The sequence below is a fragment of the Chelmon rostratus genome, chromosome 1 (genome assembly GCF_017976325.1).
Source record: "Chelmon rostratus isolate fCheRos1 chromosome 1, fCheRos1.pri, whole genome shotgun sequence".
NCBI lineage: Eukaryota > Metazoa > Chordata > Actinopteri > Chaetodontiformes > Chaetodontidae > Chelmon > Chelmon rostratus.
Genome location: NC_055658.1, coordinates 2,316,770 through 2,336,991, shown reverse-complemented (window position 1 = coordinate 2,336,991; position 20,222 = coordinate 2,316,770). Strand labels below are relative to the sequence as shown.

At 41.6% G+C, this 20,222-nt stretch overlaps 1 protein-coding gene across 2 annotated transcripts in view; it reads left to right on the top strand.

Moving 5' to 3' along the window:
• The window catches only part of LOC121607623 (cell migration inducing hyaluronidase 1), a 167,894-nt gene that overhangs the window by 142,716 nt on the left and 4,956 nt on the right, over window positions 1–20,222 (top strand). For both annotated transcript variants that reach the window (XM_041938536.1, XM_041938543.1), the window contains exons 18-27: window positions 46–177; window positions 507–542; window positions 3,935–4,090; window positions 6,516–6,696; window positions 7,295–7,510; window positions 8,980–9,191; window positions 13,151–13,336; window positions 15,603–15,807; window positions 18,802–18,888; window positions 19,798–19,955. In XM_041938536.1, the coding sequence (XP_041794470.1) occupies window positions 46–177; window positions 507–542; window positions 3,935–4,090; window positions 6,516–6,696; window positions 7,295–7,510; window positions 8,980–9,191; window positions 13,151–13,336; window positions 15,603–15,807; window positions 18,802–18,888; window positions 19,798–19,955 (1,569 nt within the window). The remainder of the gene's footprint in view (window positions 1–45; window positions 178–506; window positions 543–3,934; window positions 4,091–6,515; window positions 6,697–7,294; window positions 7,511–8,979; window positions 9,192–13,150; window positions 13,337–15,602; window positions 15,808–18,801; window positions 18,889–19,797; window positions 19,956–20,222) is intronic.

Here is a 20,222-nt window from a genome sequence, read left to right as displayed (position 1 = left end):
TCCGTGCATGTCTGTGCAACTGGTGGGTGCTGCTGTATTGTTTAGGTATGGCCCACACCAGGATGCCGACCCCTTCAAACCCAGAGTCCCTGCTCTAATCCACCACTTCGTAGCCTATAAGAACCAGGACCACGGAGCCTGGCTGAGAGGAGGGGATGTCTGGCTGGATGACTGCCAGTGAGTGCTGCATGCATGCATAGATCCAAAACTGAGCAATGCATTTATCAAGTGACTGAGTGAGTGAATATACACGTGTTCCTGAGTGAAGGCGGTCAACTGGCAGTGTAACTGAGCGCAGCTGAAAATCCTCGTTATGAGTTTCTGATGGCACAGGTCATTTCAGAGGAAAAGTGAGAAACTCATCCCTATCTAATAACTTTTTATCGCCTTGAGACTGTGTGTGTATATGTGTGTGTGTGTGTGTGTGTGTGTGTGTGTGTGTGTTCCCTGGAGACCTCGGACTGTTGCTGTGCTCACAGCAATAATATTCTCTCTTTCTTGTTTAGATTTGCTGATAATGGCATTGGCCTCACTCTGGCGAGGTAAGAACCCCCCACCCCCCACCCCCCCATGAAATCACTGTTTATACACAGAAATAAAGGGCTGCTGTTCGCATTTACTGCTGTGAGGACCCTCCTCTCTCTCTGTCTGCGCAAGTGGATTAAAAACCGTCTTATGGGCAGTCTGCTTGGGAAAATGGAGCATTTTGATGCAGTGTGAAAAGTAATTTAGGGTGCGAAGGTGGAAACTTTCAACTGACTTTATAAAGCAGGGTGCCTACGGGTGCATAGTGTTTGTCCACAAAAAGCTGCATAGCTTTTTTTTCTCTCAGTTTCAGCCCTCCATTCCACAAAATAACAGCATTTTTCTGCCCCATAACAAAGCTTTTCCAAGTGAATAAAAGAAGCCGGCTTGGTGTTTGAGCGTGTACAGGGTAAACAGAGCTTTCACTAGATGATGATGTATGGCAGACCATTGAGGGTTGGGTGAAAATTTTCCAAATGCCCACTGTCAACCAAACAACCGGCGATTGCCGATACATTCGCGCAGGTGTGTGTGTGTGGCGAGTCTGAAGCTGTGCAGTCACAGTTGACTGTTGTGGCATTTAAGTCAAAAAGACAATTCTGTCATCTCTAACTTTCTCTATGTTCACTCGTTTTAAATGTCAGTGATTTTGTCAGATGATGTCATGGTCATAAAACAGTGATATGGTCAGATTGGCTGTCAGTCTGTCACTGGCTGTTACTCCTCACCAGATGTTGGCTGAAAACGCTAATGTAGATGCAAATCATTTTCACACAAAGATGGTGAATTTAGACAGCTTAATCTAGTTGTAATCTTAATGGAATTGCCTCTCACTGATTTAAGGCCAAGGTGTGCATAGGTAGAGCACAGTTGTTTGGCAAACCAGATGTGCTTGAAGGGTTCTCCATTTGTACTTCCATAATGTTGGGCAACACTTAAGACATTTATAAAGAATACAGCAGAGGTTGAGGACTTCTGTCCTTTAGTCTAATGTGGGTCAAGCTCCAAATGCACAGGTTCCAACACTTCCCATAATGCAACTGGCAATTATGCAAATTATGCAAATGGCCTTAAGAGAATCGTTACCTGGCAACGCCCACATCACTTAAACTGTAACATGTTTGCTGTTGTCCAAAACCCAAACTGAGGTAATTGATTCCAGCATCAGATTTATGTTTTCAGACCTGCTCCACCAGGGCCACAGAAGAGACAGATATACAGACATAAACCTGATCTTCATGAGCAAAGTTGGTGGCATCCCCCTTTAAATACCTGGGTTACTTGCTTTTTATTTGTTGGGAAAAGTCTGAAAAGGTCAAACAATGTTGGTTTCACCTTTTACTTCCATTTGAATAACGAGGGTGAAATGCAAATGAATGAATGAAGACTGGCTGAATAGTTGAATAAAGGCTCTGTGTTTGCCTTTGTGTTGCTGTGCATGATATGAATAGCAGCAGGATAGTTCAGCTGAATAGTTGGAGGCACACAAAGTATATGACTGACAGACAGTGCAGCTGTCCCAGAGGCCTCAGCATGCACAAACATAGTTGCATAGGGAGAGCCAATGCAACAGATGTAATCTATGTATATTGGATGTAAAACTGAAGTTAAAACTATCTATAGTTTGTTAGTTTCAGCTTTTGCTAAACTGAATGGTGGATGGACTTACTGTACCTCATAAGCACCACACTGTTGATTCAGAGGACTGCTGCAGAATAATGCTGTACGTTCATTATTCAGATTTGATTTCAGCTTCCAGGTGTCTGATTTTCCTGTTCAACAACTATATCACTATAACTGCTATACAGTGTGTGATTCGTCATTTACAGTCCATGTGCACTTTTGATCAAAAATTTTCATTTTTCATTAGTCTACTTTTAGGACAAAGTCTGCATCATACTGTAGAACATTTTGCACCTCTGCAATAAACCCTCCTTAGAGTGCACTGCTGTGTCAATAATCTATTTTAATCTGACTCAGGGCATGAACAGTCGGTGACATTATTGACAAACTGACCTCAGTTCTGCAGGCGTTAGTTCATACTTGGCGAATATGAACTGACCTCTTCAGTCAGTCAGATAATCAGTGGCCCTCTGTTTGCAGGTTAAAATCAACCAAAGCAACATCTTAACTAATCTTGATGAAATTGTGAGTTTGACATTTCAAACATACAGAAATGGCCATAGATTATAGACACCACCACACTACCAACCAACACATACACCCGTCTACACCTCCCAAAGGATATTTTTGCAGGAAACCATAACCATAACACTACAGGCAGCAGTGTGCCTCTATGATCCTCTCGGTCTTCACATGACTACATGTCACCTGTAACTTTGATTATGAAGGTGAAACTACTCTATGGAGTATATACACTAGGCTTCAATACATTATAGAATTATGTGTACTACATAGTTCAGACAACATTATAGATCCAATACGAAGCAGACAGAAGGGCTGGACTGAGAGTGAAAGGCGCGATTACAATCCCTCTGCCAGTTCAGCACCACAGACAGCTCCATGGATTCATCAATACACAGAACAGTTAGGCGACTGATATTTCAGAGCCATGGTCGGGGCCAAAGATTTTAACTTGCACAAACCTCTGTCAGATAAAGGATCAGTGTTCAGGCAGACTAGACTCACACATTCAACTAAACAAGCACTCTGCCCCTGCACTCTCCCTGCTACGAGAGGATGGAGAGGGGGGGCTGGTTACCAACGGAGATGCATCTTGGTCGTTGTTAACATCCCCCATGTTAACAAGGGGGATGGCATCCTCCTCAAATCACCTACTGATTACTGAGCACCTCCTACCCACTTGTAGGAAGCTAAGAGAAAAAAATGACAGAGGACAATTCTGTTTTTATTGCTTTTGCATACTCATTGCATCATTTATTTTAAACTGTTACCACGACCATTGATGCTCCCTGTAGAATTCAAATAACACACACACTCACAAAATTAACTAATTAATTGAACAGTTACTGGTTTGTACCACACTGGCCTTGTCTTGTGTGTCCACTGATTGATTACCTACGCCTCCTCATGTCTGGATTTCTTTTTATCTTGCTCCCCATAAACCCTGACAGTGCAGTCATTAATATAATGGCTTTTTGTGACTTGATAGCTCAGTATGTAGTTAACCCACCTGTATTTTATATATGGATTCACATTAACTTGGCCTGAAATGTTACAGCTATATTAAATCAACAAGAAATGGGAAAGGATATCATCACTGTGGGATTAATGATACAGTTTAAAGGTTTAACATCTCCTGATAGCAATGCCACTGTCATTACACTCACTGCTACTGCTGGACGTCTAACTCTGCCTGTGTGTGTGTGTGTGTGTGTGTGTGTGTGTGTGTGTGTGTGTGTGTGTGTGTGTGTGTGTGTGTGTGCAGTGGAGGCACGTTTCCAGATGATGACGGCTCTCATCAGCAAGTGAAAAACTCATTGTTTGTTGGTGAAAGTGACAACCGTGGGATGCCCCTCCCTGACAACCGGATCTGGGGCCCCGGCGGTTCTGACCTGAATGGCAGAACCCTGCCACGTGGCATGTAAGTGTCTGCAGCCCAAACGAATGTAGCCATGGAAACTTTATAAGATGATCAGTTGTTAAATATTTTTAGCTTGTTGCCCCAGCAGCCAAAAGAACTTGGTATGTAACAATGCTTACATGTGACCATTGCTTGAAAAGCATTTGAATATATGGAGTAGGTACCAACTATACATTATGTATGTACATGCATGCTGTTATCCTGGTTATGGAGAGGTTTTTGGAGTATCCTCGCAATGTGTGTACCCTTGTTAACATCACAGCCAGGTTCAGAGACCTGGAAAAGCCCCTGTCATAGTTTACAGGACTCTAGGAATTCTGGCTGGAATAGTCCAACAGAAACCTGGATACTGTGGCAATTTAACACCTCATTCATATCTCTGATCTCTGTTTATTATTCTCAACTTGTGTCAGTAATAAGATGAATGATATAATGATCATCAACACACAGAAAAGAGAATCAAAATTGGACACTGGTAAAGCAGAGCATGCATTCTATTGTTATTCTCATATTTCATTGCTGGTGAGCCGATAGAGAAGCCAAATCCAGTGGTCATACAAAATGTTGTTGACGTCTAAACATCTAAATATCTTTCCCTTTTCAGACAAATTTAGCCTGGTCTTATCTGGAGACATCAATATTTCTTTTGACTTGAACTGAGTTAAAACCACAGTCACCAGAAACTTTTTAATATTGTACATTTAACCCCTGTAGGCTTTAAAGTTTCTGTAAAAAGTTGTTGCTTTGCTCCTTCATAAAGAATTGCATACATGATGCCAGTTATAACAGACTCCAGCTGTAACAAGCTTTACCTTCTGCTTCTGATAGAGAGAGAGGGACAGAGAGAGAGAGAGAGAGGCAGACAGACAGACAGACAGAGTCTGACACAACACAACACAGTGAGCACACGTGGATGGACAGTGGAGACGTTCTGCAGTGGTCTGACAAGCTGAAAACACTTTTCAAGCCAAAGTGTTTAATACTAAGATAGATTTTGGGTGGAGTATCAGGTGGAGTATGTGTGAGAGCCAGACTTGGTATGCTAGAAATCAGTCCCATGCCCTCCCTACCCCGTACAGGGCCAATAGCTGATTCTGATTGTGTTCTGGTTCTGAAGGAATGTCTCAGCAGCAGTATTATCAGGGATTTCCTTATTGTGTGGGAAAAAAAAACAGTCTGCATAAAGGACTTCTGCCTGGATTCTTCATTTGCAGCCTGACACTCTTTGATGCAACTATATGAACTCGGGCACACCATTGCACAAGTGCTCTCATGCTGTGTAGTGCTGAACATTTGATGAGGCCTCTGGATAGGAAAGATTGCCATCACCATCCATAGCAGGGAGTGAGCTCTACATACACTTTATCCCAGTCCAAAAACACCAGCGTGAACCAGATTTGTGACAGTGAGACTTGAGATAGTCTCCTCTTTTTCACTGTGCCACCACTTAGGTGTGACCTCGACATGTCACACAGACTAAGACTGATTTTGTCTGTTTGGGCAGGTAGTGTACAGCAGTGTACAGTGGGTATATCAGAGCAGTAACAACAGCATGAGAGCAGTGAGACCAAAACAATAAAGGTGCGTGTAGTAAAACCAAAACAATGAGCTAAAAGAAGCAAAAGTGTCTGAGGAGCTGAAGGGGAGTGCAGAGTCGCTGATCATTCTGTGGGTTTGTCACTTGTTGGAATAAGTAGCCATGGTCCAGTTATTGTCAAAGACAGTGTAAATAGCCACTAGAGGATTCCTGTCTGTGCTTCAGTGACAGACTTGAAAGTATTTCATCATTCACTTATGTAAAATGTTTAAGTGATGAAAGCCTGTTTTCACAATGGTCTGTACTCTTAAACTTTAGTCTAAATCCACAGTTAACACTGTCCAAGTCGGCAAGAGTTTAACTGAACCCATTTCCACAGCCAGATTTGATTCTTTTTTAGCTATTTTCTACTGTACCCCAATCTACGACTTTCAGAAAATCAAATGTCAGTGTTATAGATCAATTTGCTTGAAAATGTAATTTTTGTACTAAAGATGGTGAACAAAGACCAATGTCTCAGTGGAAAAAAAGCCCCTCCTGTTCTGATGGAATTGATGCTGTAGCAGCATCTATGCTATCCTCCCCCTCCACAAGCGTATATCTTCAAGCCTGGAAAGATGGATGTTCACAGACAGGTGTAGATAACCAAGTTAACATTAGCCAACTAGAAATTAGATGGTAGAATTAGAATGAGATGAGACTGGAACTGGTGTGGTGAACATACTCTTATGTGTCCACCCGCTGCCCCAACCTCCACTTACTTCACACTGCACTACATCCACATCACACGACTTTATGCTTTGCTGCTAAACACCGAGTTCAAATTGCTAATGGGTTGACTTGTGTGTGTGTGTGTGTGTGGATGTGTGGGTGTGTGTTTCCCTGCAGTGATTTTCCTATCCGGGGCATGCAGATCTACGACGGGCCCATCAACATGCAGAACTGCACATTTCGGAAGTACACAGCACTAGATGGACGGCACACCAGTGCCTTTGGCTTCAGGCTCAACAACTCATGGCAGAGCTGCCCCAACAATAACGTGACTGATATCACCTTTGACCACGTACCTGTGAGTCTGCTTCTGTGTCAAATACCCAAAACAACAAAGAGACGTGAACTGAACAAAATTCTTATTTTGTGTTTTTTAACCGAAAGTTTTTTCAATTAGAGCCCGACTTGTTGGCCTATATCGGCCTGTCACAGATATATCAGTATTGGTGTATATTCTGTCTGGTATGTGGCGATATGATTTTTTCAAAACATAATGGAGATAAAGAAGGTTGGGGTAATGTATAACTATTAAATATGTGAAGTTTACTGTTTCAGTGCATTGATGTCATTCTGGGCAATAAAGTTTAAGGTTAAAGTGTAAAATAACCTGCTTCCAAGTGTTAAATCCACATCAGCATCTGTCCCAAAAATGATTTTAATGCAAATAGATGAAATTTAGTTTACTACTGTAAATGAGTTAAAAATCTGATCAAGCCAATCTACTCTTCCAATATTCTTTAGTGAAAATGGGTGGAATTGAACACAGGGAGCCATGTTTTAAATGTTTTGGGGTTAAATGTTAAATGAATTTTGGATCTGATCATGAGTGATGGATGAGCACAAAATACCCAGCAGCTTCAAATGTACGCCTCTCCCGCTCCATCCCTCGACTGTAGATCACGTCTCGGGTGTTTTTCGGGGAGCCGGGTCCCTGGTTTAATAAGATGCAGATGGACGGGGACAAGACGACCATCTTCCACGATATGGACGGCTCAGTGAGCGAGTATCCCGGAGCCTTCCTGGTTAAAGAGGACAACTGGCTGCTCCGTCACCCCGACTGCATCGACGTGCCCGACTGGAGGGCCGCTATCTGCAGCGGCCGCTATGCACAGGTGGGTCGGTGGCCGTCAGACGCGCTCATATATTCATCCTCTCAAATCAATCAACAAATACACTTCTAATATGTGTTATGTGTGAAATGAGAAATTGGTCATGCATATGTTGGTATATTTTAGTAATTTAGTAGTAAGGGGTAGACGGTTGATTCTGGTGGATTTTTTTTTTTTTTTCCATATTATTGACTGTCAATAGTCCACAGTTTACACCTGTTCTTTTTCAGAACACATGAAGGATTGATAGGAAAGATGTGTATCCTTCTACTCTCCTGCCCTTACTGTACCGACATCTGGCATTAGCTCGTCCTGTCACCATTCACTTTGTCTGCGTCTGTGTTACACTCCAGTGCCATCAATGCTTCCCATTCTCCCAGTCCAGCCTGCTCCCCTGACCACCCACCAGATCCCCTCCACCACCACTCTTTCCCTACAGCCTGTCTCTGTATCTCAGGTCTATTCATGCAGTAACATCTGATATCCTCTGGATGGTTTTGTATTGTGTGTGATCATATTAATGATGTTAGAAGTTATCAGGAAAATTACACTTGAACAAAAAGCAAATTACTTTTCTAATATTAAGTGTACTGAATGTGTTCTGGGAAATGTGCATGTTTGTTTTCCTAACTAGAGTATTATTTCAGTTTTATCTCTGTGTCAGCACACAGATTGGCACAGGACATTTTGCTTAGCTTAGCACAAAGATTGGAAACAGGCAGAAAACTGTTCTTTCTAAGGTGCCTTCCAACAGTTTAAAAGCTATCTTACTTACAAGTTGTATCAAAGGTAAGTGTCTCTGTTTGCAGAACAGCTGCCTGCAGCTGCTGCCAAAAGAGACAATTAGGAGCTAATCTTCAATGCTACAAGGCCGCATAAGAAGCATTACAAGTAGAGAAGGGTCATGAAATCACCAAACTGTCTCAGTAATGTCAGCTGTAATGTCAGCAATATCTGTCTGGACTTAACTGGCATAAGCTCACATTATTCACCATAAGCTGCTGGTCATACCACACCAAGACAGATGTAGTACAGTACACAGTTTGTAAGATTTGTAAGACTGTTCATATTTCCTCTTTGAAATGTTGTGTTGTCTCTAAACAATGTTTTAAAGAGTCAATATCCAATACATCAGAGTTTCAGGTGGGTCCCTGGAAAACTTTAGGGTGTAACGTTGTCATTTTTTCTTCTCCTTTCATTCATTCTTTCTTTATTTTTAACGGTTTTCAGATTGGGGATATGAATAAGATAACTGAAGACCTACAGCAGGGAAGATAAACATTAGCTGCTTAGCCCACACCCATGGAGTCCAGGGGCCATTTAAGTCAGATGAAATGAGAATAAATATATAATGATATTGGTATTGGTATTGGATAATGCTTTTTTAATGTAATGTAATTTAATTAATTAATTTATGTATTTATTAGAGTATTAGAATCAGTCTTCTCACTCTATGGTCATGTTTTCCTCAGATCTACGTCCAAACACGTAACCCGGCCAACCTGAACATGCACATAGTGAGGAACGATTACCCTAATCGGCCCCTGACACTAGAGGGCGCCCTGGGTAAGCGGAAACACTACCAGCAGTTCCAGCCAGTGATCACGCTGGCCAAAGGCTACACCGTCCACTGGGACCAGGCGGCGCCTGCTGAGGTCACCATCTGGCTCATCAACTTCAACAAGTCAGTGGACACATGAGCTGCACAGCACCCACTTATGACAAACACCACCCTCGCAGAAAGCATGTTTACAGCAGCACTGATTCGAAGTGTTCGACCGGGTGAGATTCACAGCACACATGAATTAACATTAGTATGATGGGAATGAGCCAGAGTTAGCCACATGGCTCATTAGGATTGCAGTCTCTGGGCAGATTGTAGATCAGGCACTTTCGAGCCTATATAACAATCATGACTTTACAACAATAGGTGAGTCAAAACAGCACGAAGGCCTTGAAACTGAGTGAGACCGCATAAAACCAAAAATAGAGCGTGCACACAGGGAATCTGATGTTAGAAATCACATATAGCATGTAGACTTTAATTACACTTGATGTTGATTGACAGACTGGGGTGGAAATATTATTGAGCATCATGTCACCACAGTTGTTTCTCATATAGCCACCCTTTCTTTACTGGTGTGATACAGTCACCTCTGTCAGCAGCTCTAATGTGCCTGCTTGTACTCATTTAAATCTGAGTGGAACCAAATGAGCACTTGGAACAGGTCTGTCTTTTCCATGATGTGCTGTGTGTATGAGTGAGATTATAATTGCCCCAAGGGTTGTTTTTTCCTCAGTGGTTTATGGGAACTTTGAAGTTTAGAAATCGAGAAAGTACGGAATGTGGAAATGTCTGGACCGGTGTTCATATCCTCAGTAAAGATACTGTATCTGAATACTAGAGCGGGTAAATAACTACAGTAGCCCCTAAGTTGATTATAAAATCCTTCAGGACTCTGTGCTTATCTAGCATTACAGGGACTTGATTTTGACTTTCTGTTTCAGGGACAAATATGTAAATGTGGGGTGAAGTCGGGGATTGTGAACTGTATCTTGGCTCTTTATAACCTTATTGTAGATGCAAACTTTCAAAAAGATATTGTCTTTTTTAAGCATTGATCTAAAAAAGAAGGATAATACATGTCTGAACAGACTTTAAATCACACCAGCTAAACAAATTCACCTGTGATCCAGTGAAAAGCGTCCAGACCAGACCTTGATCTGCTTACAAACCTGGTTCTTTGACTACACCAAGACCCCTGAGGGCTTCATCTGTTGCAGTCAGCCATTCATGAAGTAAATTTTAGCTTGCATTTTACCTTCAACTCCCCCATCACGCCATTATTGGAGCAGCACTGAAGCAAACACTCAGAGGAGGGAAGGAGGAGAGGTGTCATGGACCAAACTGAAAAGACATGTGACAGCAGGGGCTGTATTTGGGGAGGGATGGGAACCCCTGTACGTTCAAAGATGATCCTCCTTGATCTTTCTCCACTCACTCCTGCTCGATGACCTTTGACCTCTCTCCACTGCACTGTTAGTGGTTTTGGTCTGTTGTTCACAGACAGCTGATGCTGTCTGTGACTGCTGCTCATTGAGCCTCTTGTCCAGCGTCCTTTCACTGTTTCCTGTCCTTGGGGATCGTCTCTTTAAGATAAACTCAAAGTGCTTGTCAGATTATCTAACAAAACTGACAATCCAACGAGCTCTTTATTATCCACTTCTGTCACATTTCATGCGTGCGACTGAGAGCAGCGTCATGAATGCCTGTGAGGAGAGACAGCTAGGAAGCGTGTGCCACTAACCCCATTTGTATGATTCATCAAGCCTGCAAAGAGACACAAAAGACACAGCCAGGAGGAGGCTGTGATGACAGGCTGTTCCCCCGCCTTTCAGCAGGATCGTTCACAGCAGATGTGGTCAAACAATGCATCATATCATCCAGTCCTTTGAGCGTCTGATTCTTCAAGCCCCAGTCTGTGTATAAGTGTTGGGGAATACAACTGCATGTGTGAACAAGTTGTTTAAACCTTTGTGGCTTCAGACGGAGCTGTGTTCAATGTGATAAATTGCCTCACTTAAGTCAGCGTTGGTTTGGTCTGAAGAGCATAAATTTGAACAATGACAACAATCTGGAGGTGTGAAGTCAGAAAGAAGTGATCGTACAGACCTCTGTAGCTGCTCCTCATCTCGGCTGCAGGCTAGAGGCTAGTGGCCTATATAAGTAGCTACTAGCATAACACACCAGAATCTCCAACCCTGTTTACTTTCACACCTCCACACATCTGGACAAAGTGACTGCTGATTCCTGCTGGGGGGGTGGTGTTTCAGACGCCCCCTGACTCAGCTCTTCACAGGTGAATGTATGTATGTAAAGAGGACACATATACAGTTAAACACAGGAAATGCTGCGGATGATGACATAGGAAGTCAGCTGACAAGATAAAATTTGTTTAGAACACTGATCCCCCGTTAAAGGCTTTTGTAATTTGCAGGGCAGCTCCTGAGGTCACTCACATAATGCATGGTGGGTGAAGTAAACTGATGGAGGCCATCAGCTCATTCCGCTCACTCCAGATATTGACAGATTCACCACAGAAATGGGGAGAGTCTCACTTTGTGCTCCTCCCTTCAGATGGTGTTTACAGTGAGGCCCTCGGCTATTTAAACTCCATAAAGGCTGGATGTCATGTCAAGCATGTCATCTATTCCCCATGGCTCGAGTCCACCCTGACATGAACAGTCCACAGCCAAAACAGCATGTGTGCATCTACCAATGGCGCCATCTACAGTTCACAGGGTAATACAGCAAGTGAGGCTGATTCCCTGCAGAAAGAACTGAAATATGACTTGTTTGTGTTTGATATAAGAAAACAGCTGCTGTCTGTCTCTTTAGAGTAAACTCACTGATCATGGTTTAATGGGCCGTTCTCTCCTGCCTCGTGCAGCATTATATATCAAAATGTAGCCATCTCCTGCTGATTTTGAAGCTTTGATGAAAGATCTTGCGACACAGTCACTAGAAACCTGCTGAGCTACACAGATGATCATCTTTTCAGTTTGCTGTCTTGTGAATGAATTGTTGACTTGAGGGAGTTTATCATAGAATTTTCTTTTTTTTTTCATTTTTAACCTTTTTTTGTTTTGTCCTGATTCATCTTATTTGGAAAAATCATTTTTCAATTAGGGCTGCAGCCACCAGCCCTTTTCTGTGGGGGAAAGTGGTGAAATCCATGGAGTGGATTTATTTAGTCTACATGTTCTAAAGTGAGAGCCTAAATTATTCAACTGGGAGTCTGGTATAGCAATCATTAAACTGCAAAGTCCAAAAAAGATGTATATTTGGAAAAATGTTCAGCAAGAATGCATAGAAAATGTATTCTCTATTCTTCACAAACAGACAGACAGTCACCCACTGAAAGCAGTGTATGAATTAAAGGCTGTGCAAGTCACACTGTATCGGATGGCTAATGCATAATTTAGGTCTGAAGATAAAGTACAGGTCATTGTGTTTTGAGATATAATGTGCTTTAACAAAGATTAATTGTACACTAGGTGACATGCAAAGATAAAACAAGGTAAGATAAAATAAGATAAAACTTTCTTAATCCCATGCCGGGGAAATTAAGTAAATGACTCACTTGTTTTTGTGTCTGTCTTTATTGTGGTGTCCAGGATGTTAGAGCAATGTGGAGTTCAAGGTTAAGTTTAATTTCAGCCATTGCTGCAATTAAACTTTTTTTATTAGATCAGGTTACAAAACACTGACAAAACTTTAAGATAAATAATAAGATGCTGCGTTACATTTCTTCAAAAAAATGTTTCTTTGGCATAGCCCCTAAAATAAGAAAAAAATCATTAAAATGTTCTTCATTCACAGAACAGTCATAATAACTTGGTTAAAACATGGTTTCTGTTTTTCTTTTCTAAATGACCAAAATGTCTTAGTTTCAAAGTTGACATTTACATTTACATTTTGTATCGATCGATCAATGAATCGTTTGTTCAGCTCCATTCACAATTCATGTGCTATTGATTAGATAGAAATAGAAATAGTCATGTGTGCTGTTACTGAGAACAGGTGTTGCTATGGGATCATATTAATATTATATCTACACTGCTCTGTTTGTTGTGTTTTAGAAATGACTGGATCAACGTGGGCCTCTGCTACCCACAAGGCACCACCTTAACCATCATCTCCGACATCCACAACCGCCTGACCAAACAGACCCGCAAGACAGGCGTCTTCATGAGGACGACGCAGAGGGAGAAGATCAACCACTCTCATGTGGCCAGAGGATACTACTACTGGGAGGAAGACACTGGGTCAGACACACACACACACACACACACTGTAAAAGCATGTAATTAGCAGGGTAGCCCTCCACATTTTGTGCATATTGATTATATCGTGAGATGATTGAAGAAGTCAGCATTCTGTCTATCCAGGTATTATGACAACCATTGTAAAGCTGTTCTAATCAATTCTAATCAATATTTTTATGAACAATGGATCAAATGACTGTGTGCAATGTGACAGCTGTTTTTGGCAAAAAAAAAAAAAAAAAGGCCCTGGTAAACCCACTCTAAAGAGCCAGATGTACTTCTCAGGAACTGGTGGAGCCAAATCAGAGCTAAAGGAAGATGGCATATTTGGCTTACATTGGCCAAATGGCCACAAACACAGCTCAAGTTATCAAGTTATTGATACACATACTGACAGCTGGAGTTGGGTCTCTACAGCTGCTTCTTTAATTACCTGCTAACACATTTTTGGCATATTGTTGGTACAGCAAACCAATGGTTCTCCCACAGTAGACATGTGCAGACACAAGTGCAGAATAGAATCCTGCATGCACAGGTGGAACTTTTGTCTGTCGATCACCATGTCTGTCCCTTCAGCCGCTTCAGCTGCTTTCAGTCCCTAATATGTCAATGTTTTGTGGCCAACTTGTTCTTCTGCCCCCAAGTGGCCATTCAAATGAATGAATAATTCCTATTCACTACAACTTGGGACGTTTGGTCATATTTTTGTGTTCTTCACCACCATTTGTCCTCATCAATGTAATAGCTGAGATCTAGTCTACAGCAAAGTCCAACAGGTCAAAAAACACAAGCAGCCAGATGATCAGACAGGTTGTAAACAAACCAGCAGTTTATCCACTTTACTTTGAAGTCAAACTGAAAGTGTGGGTCTGAAATGCTGCCATAATGCCTCATTGTACAGGAAAACTGTGAACACACAACTACAATAAGTACAGAAGGCCAAAGCAGTAAGTAGGTCTGTCAACTGTGACAAAAGGGGTTTTTAAGAATACTTCATTTAGTTACTTGCTAAAATTGACACATCCATGCAAGACCAAGAGACATTTCAAACAAAATGTAAAGAGCAAAGGAGATATGAAAAGGAAGGGTTTGATAGGTAAGAGAAATGTACTCATTGTATTCACCAAAGCGAAAGAAAATGGAGACCTTATCTCACAGTCATGACTTCCATATCTTATTATGACTTACTATCTCCTAATTTGATAAAAGATCTCGTAATTATGATGCTAAATCAAGTCAAATTGATTTATAAAGCACATTGAAAAACAGCTCACACTGACTAAAGTGCTGTACAGACGAGAGCGGGTGGTTAACATCATTGACATACACATCAATGCACACACTCATAGACACACATAAACACAAGTCAAAAATTAATTCAAACACGAGTGAATAAAGGTCAGTTCTGAGCCTTTACTAAAAAGAGCAAATGGGTAGGGGGTGGGGGTTGCTGTTCCACAGTCAAGGGGCTGCAACAGCAAAGACACGGTCACCCCTGAGCTTAAGTTTAGATCGCGGGACAGCCAGAAGCTCCAAGACAGCCGTCCTGAGGGACCTGGAGGTAGAAGGAGGAGTTAGGAGGTCTGCAATATAGGGGCCAGCCCATTTAGTGCCTTTTATACAAAAAGGAGAAAACAATTCTGAACAGTACTCGCAGCCAAACAAGACAACTTTAGACTTCAGACTCGGTCAGGTCTAGGAAGTTTTGTGCCATCCAACACTTTTGGTCCTCATGACAGATCATGAGGCTGGCTGGATTGGACTCATCATTTGGTTTCAGGGGGAGATAAAACTGTGTGTCATCGGCATAACAGTGGAAGGAAATATGATACTTTTGAATGAACTTTCTGTGAACATCACATTCTGTGACCTGATTGAATTTCAGCTATATTGCATTCCATACTTTTTTAGCAGCTCGTGAGAGTCACTCTTGGCATCTAATACACAAGTTCTCTGACAGTAACATGCTGGATAGTGTTGCTTTATTTAATGTCTCATAGATACACTATTTATTATTCTATCATGGATTTAACATTATTATACACTTTTGATATTAGGGTATAATTTTGAGGTGTGGGAGTCATAGCTGTGAGATGTTTTGGTCTTTAGTGAATGCAGTGTGCTTCCATAGAGATGTGAGACATTGGCAAGTGAACTGAAAGCTAAGCAGATTAAAGAGTGCCTATGAATCATCAGCACTGTAACTGTGGTTGCAAAGTATCAGGTGAAGTATATGATGTCTAAAGCCTTACTCTTTGTTTTGCAGCCTGGTTTTCCTGAAGGTGAAGGCCCATAATGACAGGGAGCAGTTTGCCTTCTGCTCTGTCAAGGGCTGTGAGAGGGTGAAGATCACAGCCGTCATTCCTAAAGGCAGTCCACCCAGCAACTGCATGGCCCAGGCCTACCCCAAACACGCTGAGCTGCCCGTCGTGGATGTACCCATGCCCAGAAAGATACCCAACGCCGGGCTGGTGAGGACTGCAGGCCAGGGGCAATTCATTTTGTTCTAACATTTCCAACCAGAGATGATTTTCCACATAGCTGTGTTCACAGACAGTTGTAATGGAGCTGACACTGGCCACACCTTTATGAGAGCACCAACAATCCAGGAGGGAAGGCTCTTTTAGGGTCAGAGAAGTAGTCTGTCTCAAACACCAAGTTCAGTAGGGTGTGAACTGTCATTGTCTGCACTTCAGACTGCATTTTGTTCCAGCTCAATCGCAGTGCACCACCAGGATAATCCCTGATGCCGCATTAGGTGACGTTCAAACTCTCACAGAAACATTTCATGCCAGGGGCCACGTGGAGAAAAAGCATACAGTCCTGAGCCATGAGCCCTTTCCTTTAAGAGATTTAATGAGCTAGTTTTAAGCATGTTGTGTTGTACACTTGAATCTGTGTTATGATTTTATCATTATTACATTTCACTCAACAGTAAATATCAATCCAAATGGAGAAGAACTGCTGTCAGCTCAGTCTAGTTCAGTAGACATTCGTAGTACATCAGTAAGGTGAATGTTAGCCATTGTGGACCATGGGCCTCTGTCAGTGTCAGTCTTCATAGAATCATTCACCTGATCAGTTCTCAAAACCTGGTTTACTGTATCGTGATTAAATGCCTGGTGAAGTAGTTTGAGACACAAGTTACTGACCGATTGATTAAGCTCAAGGAGACCATTTGGTTGGCTGCAGGGTTCAAACCCTGACACTATTATACCACTGTATATGTTACTATATCACTGCACTGTGCTTACAACTAATGACTAATTTCCCTGAAGATTGAATTGAAGTTCAAACTTAGACTAGTCGACTAGTCTGAAGGTAAGAAAACATCTGTAAGGTTAAACAATGTCCAAAAAAACTATTGCATATATTGTGACAGCCATTTGAAACCGTATCATCACATTCTTCACTAACCAAATGGTATTTGAATGTGTGGCACTTTGCTTTGCATCAGGGTTTCCACGTCAGTCCTGGAAGATTTCAAAGTCCCAGACAAATGGGGACAATTCTGTCAAATATCATCTGTGTTTATGGACCCTATTTTCCCATGTGTTTGGGTGTAAGTCACTAATGGGGACAGCTATTTTTGAAATTGGTCCAGTATTGAGCGAGACTGCTGCTGCTGCTGGCAAGCTGTAAATGTAATCCCTCCAGGTGTTAGTGCACAGTCAGCGTACGCCCACTGAAAGTGCACTGACAGGCTCAGGTTGTTATTCTGAGAGCCTGACAACATTACAGAAACGATTTTTGACCTTCTGTTACAGAATAAGATCCCTTTTGTTTAACCAGAAACAGCCGCTAGAAACAGTAATTTTATCATCATCATTAAACACACTTCATTCAAACTCGACAGAAACAAAATAAAACTCACCAGAAGCTTCTTAGTTCGTCTTTCCACTATTTGAACAATCACCACCAACTCTGGTTTGGTCGAAATGGACCCTTAATTCACAGAGTCAGATAGGAAATATTCAGGAGAGGAGCGAGAGGGAGAACAGACATCAGAGGAGCAGCAGGGGAAAACAGTGTGTAGAGCTGGAATATTTATTATCTAACTCTGGAATGTCTCTTCTGCACATTATAACCAGAGAGATTTAAATATGTCGGATTTCAACAGATTCTCTCCGTAAAAAAAAGAGTAATTACCAGATCATGAAAAGTCTGCCGTGCATTATGAACATTGCACACTCCAGTAGTTTAAGTGTGTCCCTTAATAAAATGTTTCTATTAATAACTGACTGGTATTCTGGTGCTGATTAGCGATGGTAACAATGTGTAATTGACTAGTCGACTAATTGCACACATCCCGGCTTCTAAATAATGAAGACTAAAATAAAGAGCAATTTAACAGATGACATCAAAAGAGCAAATGCAGACAAGCTGCAGAGAGCTGTCACATTGAGGGTCTGGTCTCCCCTGGTTTTCAGCCTCGACTTGGGAATTATTAAAAGTGACCTACCAGAGAATCTCAGGCTGCACTCACACTCTGATAATGTCAGCATGTCAGAAATATAGTCAGGAAACAGGCTGCTACATGGCCTACAGGTAATCATTAAAATCTGAAAATCCGGACGCAGTCGTAGACAGCAGACATGTTGACCTAGCAGATACAACACAGGTGGAGTCACCGACATTAATAAAAGCTCCAGTGAGTCATGCAATCATTATAATGTAATTAGGTACAGGTGTGATTTTTTTCCTCAACGACGTCAACATGTCTGACACACAACCAACATCATTTAAAGGCACAGTCATATTACAAGAGAAATAAGAGCTGATAGACTGAACAGATCAGGGCTAGAACAGGCAAAATAGGCACAGAAACTAAAACATGTAAATAAATCAATCAATTTTACAAAATGATGCATTCAGAAATTTCAATCGATCTTGTCCACAGTGTTTGTCAATGTGGAGAGGGTCTATAGCACACACATTGAACATTGAAAGGCTACAGCTTCCTTTAGATCTGCAGTGTGTCCACAGTGCACAGTCTGCATATGAAATGCTAATTATCTTGATAACTGATTTTCATTCTGTATACATTTACTAAATTGGTATATGTTGTGCGTTGTTCACATCTTTGTCCGTACACTCTCTTGCAGAGCATGCATACTGAGCTTGCACTCATGTTTCAAACTTTGAAGGCATGTACCTCATTTCTAAGAAACAAATTCCACTTTAATGAACGCCTCATTTGCTCTGCTACTATTTACATGCCATTCCTCTTGGCTTCATCCTGTTCCTCTTTCCTGCTGCTGAATCTCAATTTCCTCACAGTAATCATTCTAGATATAATCTCTTCCTTATATTAAAATGACTACTGCCGCTGTGATTATTTCGTCTAATTTGTTTAGCTCTGTGAGCTCTGTGCAGTGAGTGAAAACTGGCTTGAAATTGTTTCTGTGAAATGCCAAATACTGTGTATCAATTCCAGCTCTACTCCTTTGCTTGTTTACTATCAGAACACACCAGAACACTTCCTGGAGGTCAAACTGGAGTCCTACAACACTCGCTTCTTCCACATCAAGGAGGACTTTGCCTTTACTGAGGTATGATTTGTCCCATACAGACAGTAGAAAACTGGCTCTATGGTTTTTCACTATATGTTTCAGGGTGGATTTTAATAGTTTACAGAAAATATTTAAGGCTTTTGCTGCTCTGTATTTATCAAACTGCTGAAAGTAAAAGATTCAACGTCCTTCACTTTTACTCACACAAAACAGAACTGTTCAACTCCTGCAACTTCCCAGATGGCTCTGTGTAACAAACCATCTGGCGTGTCAGGTTACCTCACTGGAAGCTTGACAAATATTCTTCACTTTGAGCAGAGCTTTCTCACTGTTAAGCTGGCGTTTAGGGCATTCTTGAAGCGGATCTGTTAATTCATCATGGTTACTGCCTTTGAAAACAGTTCTATGATGTGCTCTGTGACTGTGGAAGAGCTTTGTACAGGCTGAGAAAATAACTGTTGGTGTCATAGTGATGTCATCAAGGTTATCTCAGTTTGAGCTTGTAGCCCACAGATTTAAAATGATGTGACATATGTGAGTGTGGGAAGGGCTAATCAAGCATGCCATCAGGTTGGATTTTGGGAAATGTAGGATCCAGTGTTTTTGGAGCTTGACTCATAGGCACTAAATGTCAGGATATCTCGGCCAGTGCTGCTTCAATTTGGACCATTCTTATTACAAGTCTCATCTTGGTGGCAGAGCAATACTAAAACCCTGGACTAATCCTTTCAATGTGATTCTTACAACTTTGATAAAGACAAGCCTTGGCTCCCAACAACTGAGTATTGTTGTCAACTGTCTTCCATTTTGATAAAGCAATTTGTAATAGCAATTATTTTGTGTTATTTGATGTCAGTTCTGTTGAGCTGTGACATTGCTGATGTGTGCAGTGCTCTCATTGTACGGATCCCAGAACTGTAGTATGATTGGCTTGCTGTGTCCTCACAGGTGAATGGCAGGAAGTTGTACCAACCAGAAGATGGGGTGCAGCTAACAGTAATTGGCGGGCATGATGGGAAGGTGGTGGAGAGCAAAGGCTTCAGGAACTCCATCCTACAGGGCATCCCTGCACAGATAGACAACTACGTCAGTGGACTGAGAGACGGGTAAGAAGCTGTTCAGTTACTGTCCAGCTGTAAACTATACCAAGAATCCTTCAGCGGTTTATGCCACCACTCTGTTTAAGATTCTTCCACCAGATTTTACCACCAAGTTTGATCAAATGTGTGCTTTTTTAAATTTTTTGTTTTTAATTTGGATGATGCTTGGGCCTCAAAAAAAAAAAAAAAAAATTGCAATGCTGCAAGGTTACACGAAGCCAAATGTATTCTTCATTATTTCAAGTAACGTTGATGACAACAGTGTCTCAGGCT